The sequence below is a fragment of the Capra hircus genome, chromosome 13, assembly GCF_001704415.2.
Source record: "Capra hircus breed San Clemente chromosome 13, ASM170441v1, whole genome shotgun sequence".
Taxonomy (NCBI): Eukaryota; Metazoa; Chordata; class Mammalia; order Artiodactyla; family Bovidae; genus Capra; species Capra hircus.
The window spans coordinates 60,006,645-60,012,183 of NC_030820.1; the positions used below are offsets into that span (position 1 = coordinate 60,006,645).

The 5,539-nt window shown below is 60.1% G+C and overlaps 1 protein-coding gene across 1 annotated transcript; it reads right to left on the reverse strand.

The window, feature by feature from the left end:
* Positions 402-5,318, reverse strand: SOX12 (SRY-box 12). Its single transcript, XM_018057669.1, has one exon. The coding sequence runs from the start codon at positions 4,909-4,911 to the stop codon at positions 3,967-3,969; it is 945 nt and encodes a 314-aa protein (XP_017913158.1). The 5' UTR covers positions 4,912-5,318; the 3' UTR covers positions 402-3,966.

Below are 5,539 nucleotides of genomic sequence, written 5' to 3' on the forward strand. Positions count from 1 at the left end.
GCTGGCCCAAGGCCCACAGTGCTCTAGCACCATCTCTGGCTTGGGGTTTTATACACTCCCTGCCCTGCCCCCTCCCAGGGCATTGTGAAGGGCAAATAGACCGTTAGCCTCTCTCTCTCCCGCCTAGGCCAGGGGAGGGACTGCAAATGAGAACACCACCAGCAGAGGACTCTGGAGTGACTTGTAGGCTGAAGCTGGGGTTTCTAATTGACGCCCACAGGAAAGAGTGGAATGCGTGCAGCCCCAGGGTGGGGAGACAGTTGAACTCCTCCTGATGGGGTGGGCATCAAAGGTGCCCAGCTCAGCTGCAGTTGCTGGGCCAGTGACCCTATTCCCTTTGTCCTGTCCCTTCCACCCTCTGTTGCAGACTGGGTTTTCCAGAAGCAGACACTGAGACCAAGTTTCAGGTGCAAGATATTTATTAGGGATAAAGACCTGTGAAAAGAAGAGGGTGGAGGCAGGATTGGGTACAGGAGGTCAAACTGTGCTGCCAGCGTGGACAAGCCCAAGCCTCCCTGAAGGGGCCCTAGGATGAGTACCCCGGGGTGCAGGGCAGGGCAGATACTGTGTCTGTCCCACCTGAAGGCTGGAACTTAAGTGGCAGGGATTTATACTTGCATACATTCAGACACCAGATGCAGGCTGCCCTGGGTTGAATCAGTTCTCTTCCTCACCTTTTCTTTCTTAAAGGTTTTGTTTTGGTTTGTGGCCATCTTGTTTTCAATCACAGACTATGAGGAAGCATTCACTATAATTCCTGTACTCCCAGACCCCTTCTGTAGATGCCCAGACCTCCCAAACCTGCTCTAGTCCTCTTTTAAAACATCTATGGTATTCCAGTCCCAAATACCCTAAATGAGGTCTGAACACTTGGCCTTGGTTCTTACTGGGAAAACACACTTTGTCCAACCTAAGGAATTCACTGGATCTGGTAGAGGAAGAATAAGGGGGACAGGGGTCAGTGGGACAAAAGTTTTGAAAAGCCTTGGTCTCAGTTCCCAAAACACACTGGTAAGAATCTCAAGGACTGGAATCATCACGGCTTCTGCTGCTCTTCCTCAATCATCCAGTACATCTACACGAGGGGCCAGTTACATGCTAGGCGTGAGGACCAGCCCCACAGCTCCAGACCCCGAGCTACCAGCCTAACACTATCTGCAGATTCAAGCTGGGAGAGGCAGCACCCTAAAATAGCACTTCACTAGGAGACAGAAACCAAAATTTAGGGCCCTGTCTCTGACCCAGGCTGTTTGAAGGCCCTTTACAAGTTGCTTCTGCACCTTTGCCCTAATATCCCTCCTCTGGACAGTGGAGTAATACAATTTATGGAGCACCATGTTAAATGCCTCTCACCTCAAACTTTACTCTGAAGCAGGTGCTATTATCATCCCCATGTCACATAAATGGAAAAAAAGAGTCAGGGTGTAGTTAATGTGCTCAGGGGCACACAGGTACTCAGCAGTGCTATCAGGCTTTGGGCCCAGACATTGTGGCTCAACCCTGATCCTTTTTTTAAATTTTTAATTGAAAGATAATTGCTTTTACAGTATTGTGTTGGTTTCTAACAAATATCAACATGAGTCAGCCATGGTCAACCCTGATTCTTAATCTTTATTAAGGTCAGGGTCAAACTGATGCCCTTGGAACCAGGTGTGCCTACACAAGTGTTTCACTTGGTCCCTAAGGATTTAAAAAATATATCTGAACCAACTTTCATTTTGAAATTGAGATGTTCACAGAAACATCCAGATTTACATCTTCTCTTGAAAAATTTAGCCCCCTGGGCACAGTGGGCTGCACTCCCACAGGGTCACAACTGGCAGGAGGTGAGCCATTGCTCCCCTTGAAGTGGGTCATGAAGCCAGTGTCCACCCAGACTCTCATTCATTCATGTCACCTGCCTGGCCTCTGTAGGGACAAGCCTGCCATCCTTAATGAAGACCAGGAGTCCTGAGACAGGGGGAGCAGAGAGACCTAGAGGGGCCAGGTGCCTCCTTGCCTGGAACCTCGAGCTCTTCCTGCATGGTGCTAAGTCACAGGGACTTGAATCTGTCAGACTGTTTGGGGAGGGTTGAGGAAAGGCAAAGACATGTAGAACCACAGGGCGAGATGGGGCAAATACACTTTATTCAGTCCTGGCGTAAGTCCTGCTGTGGGTGCCAGTGCCCCAGATCAGAGGGACCCCTCCCCTCAGCTACGAGACTAGTTCTCCAAGACCACAGACAGTGACATCTCTTCACTCACATGACGTTTTCTGGGATTTTTCATTGTCTTTTTTTGTTGTTATTTTTCTTTAAAAAAAAAAAAGAGAGAGAGAGAGAGAAAGAGAGAAAGAGCGCGCGCAAAAAGGCCCAGAGCCGGAGCACCAAGCTTAAAGGAGGCAGCTGGTGGCTTTGTCAGCGACGGGAACGCGTGGGGCAGAGCCCTGCAGAGACCCTGGGCAGGGGTCCCGGAGGACTCTGGGACCGTTTGTTCCTGAGATTTGTGTGTGTGAATGAGAGTGTGTGCACACCCGGGAGGGTGAACACACGCCGGTGAGATACAGGTAGTGAGGGTAAAGGGGGCATGGGGAGGCCGGAGGGGCGGAGCTTGAGCGGGGAGTTGGAGGGAGAAGTTAACAGCATCAGGGGCAGGGTTTCCCAAGGCACCCCAAACTGGACAGAGTAGCAGCTGGGCGCCAACAGCACACCACTACTCTGAACCTCCCTTCAGTCTCACTGGCCCAGGTGATGGTCTCTTAAGCCAGCTGCTGAGAAGGGGGGTCTTTTCTTGCTTCTTCATCTGCTATCATGCCTCAGTCTCAACCCCCTAGTTGAGTACCGACGTGTTTGTTTCTCCCACTGAATACTGTCACTGTAGGCAAAGGGATCTGGATGACAGGAAGGGGCGGTGGGCTTAGGAGGGAGTCCAGGCTGGGAGTGTGCCCTGAGGTGATAAGGGCACTTGGGGAGGGGGTGGGGCGGACAAAAGGACCCTGTCCCCACACAAACGACTACATGTCTTGATTCTGAGTTTTCTTTTTCTCTCCTGAAGGATTTCCAGAGAAAAACCCTGCCCCCCAATTCCCAGGTGGGGGAAAGAAAGGTTGGCTTCTTGGAACCAAGACAGGCTGTCGAGGCAGTCAAGCAGTCGGTGTGGGGGGTGGGGGGTTGTGGGGGTGCATATGGGCTGGGCGACCCCGTAAGGGGAAAGGGGCTATGCCACTTGGGAGTTCCAAGCTCCACACCAACCCTTCCGGGCTGGCTAGTCTTTCTCCCCCTTCCGACTGCTCCTCCCATTTAAGGCAGTGACGCCCCGTCGGGTTGAACGGAAGCCGTGGCTCCTGGATCAAACGATTTCTCAGGATCGCTCTATATCCGCCCCCCTTCTTCCCAGAGCGGCTGACCGAGGCTAGTGGTTCAGCAGGGACCAGCCCCCTCCTCCCAAGAAGCATTAAGCATGCGCAAGAAGGGGGCGGGGTCCCAGTGCTCCCGGGGGAAAAGGAGCATGCCCCTCCCCCTCCCCGGGAGGGAAGGGCAAGGGAGGAGGGCGCAGGGCCGCCCAGCTGCAGCGCCCCCCTACACGAGACAGAAGGCGGGCTGGGAGCAGGCGGAGGGAGTCTAGAGCCAAGGGCAGGGGCGTGTCCTCCGGCCAAGAGGAGGGGCGTGTGCAAAATGGGGGAGGGGTACAGGTCTCTCGGAGAGGATGGGAGGTGTATCGGAGGGGGGGGCTGGCTGCTGGTGGCTCGCGGGAGGGGGCAAGATGGGGAAAGGCTCGGATGTCGGAGAAAGGGTGGGGGTTGGGCTGTCTTGGGGTGTGTCTGCGGGGGAAGGGCTTGTCTGGATTTGAAGGGGGATGGGCACGTCTAGGAGGGGGGAGGCTGTGCGGGAGATGGGGTGCCAGCCTCGGCCTCCGAGGGGCCCCAATACCTGATTCCTGTATGTAAACAGCTGGTTTGGGGGCGTGCGCGCCCCGCTGACGATGGGCTCAGTAGGTGAAAACCAGGTCGGCGATGCTAGACGGGCGCCAGTCCCCTGCGATCATCTCGGTAACCTCGGGGGTGCAGTAGTCCGGGAACTCGAAGTGCGACGTGCCCGAGGGGGGCGGCAGGTCCGGATCGCGGTCCAGGGCGCTGCAGTCCAGGCCCGCGGGGCCGGGGGGCCCCCTGGACAGAAAGCCCAACGGCTCCTCCCCCGACGCCACCTTCTCCTCCTCGCCTTCCTCGGCCGCCGCCGCCTCCTCCTCCTCTTCCTCCGGCTCCTCGTCCTCCGACGGAGTTGGGGAGGCGGCGGTGACAGCCGCCCCCTCGCCCGACGGCCCTTGGGCACGCTCGGCTGGTCCTCTGGCGGCCCGCCCCGCCGGGACCATCCTCCACAGCTCGCGTCCGGGGGTCTCCACCAGGCGCACTTCCAGCAGCTCCTCGTCGTCTTCGTCGTCGTCGTCCTCGGGCGCCGCCGCGCCGCCCCCTAAAGGCCCTCCCGCCGCTCGGCGGCCCCCGCGGCCAGGCAGTTGCGGCCCGGGCTTGAGCCTGCTACCGCCGCCGCCGCCGCCGGGGGGGCGGGGCCGCGCCTTGGCGGGCGCCCCCTTGCTCTTTTTGCGCGGCCGGTACTTGTAGTCCGGGTAGTCCGCCATGTGCTTGAGGCGCAGCCGCTCCGCCTCCCGCACGAACGGGATCTTCTCCGAGTCCTGCAGCAGCTGCCAGCGGCGGCCCAGGCGCTTGGAGATCTCGGCGTTGTGCATGTCGGGCCACTGGTCCATGATCTTCCGCCGTTCGTGCTGCGACCACACCATGAACGCGTTCATCGGTCTCTTAATGTGGCCGCTCGGGGTCTTGCACCAGCCGGGCTCACGCGCCCCCTCCTCGGCCGGCCCGGGCCCCGGGGGCGGTGGCCCGCCGTCCCGCTTGGCCCTCGCGCCCCGCTGCTGCACCATCGCGCCTGGGCCCGGGGCCGCTAGACGCCGCCGGGGGCCGTCCGCATCCTCCGCGGCTGGGGGTGGGGCAGGAGGCAGCAGCGACGGAGGGGCGGCCCCGCCCCGCAGCTCAGCCCGGCCCCCGCGAGCTAGGGAGCGAAGAGCTGGGCGCTCCGGCCCAACGGACGGCGGGGGGGAGAAGGTCAGCGGCGCGGTCTCAGGCGGGCTCAGCGCGCCCCCGCCGCCTCCGGCAAGTTGTGCCCCGCAGCGCGCCACACATTGTTTTGCGGGGGGCGGAGGAACGGCACCCCTCAGGCCCCGGCGGGCTCTTCTTGCAGCCTCCTGCTCGGCTGCGGCCCGCGCGCGCCGCTCCCCACCCTGCCGCCTTCCAGTGTCTTTCTCCCCGCGCGGCCCCGCCGGCGCGCGCGCCACCCCTCCCCCTCGCCGTCTGCGGGCCGCTGCGGCGCGCGCGGGGCCGCCCCGTGTAAACACCGAGGTGCCCGCTCGGGCTACGGCCGGGCCACGCCTCGCGCTCGGGCTGCGCGTCACCCGTTGCTGGGCAGAGAACCTGGTATTTGCATCTCCCAATCGCTGGCTGCCGAAGCGGGGCGGGGCTCGGGCTGCCAGGCTGGGCGGTCTGGTGGCTGGG

Coding starts and splice junctions, on each gene's coding strand:
- SOX12 (XM_018057669.1), bottom strand. CDS start 4,911: ATGGTGCAGCAGCGGGGCGCGAGGGCCAAGCGGGACGGCGGGCCACCG.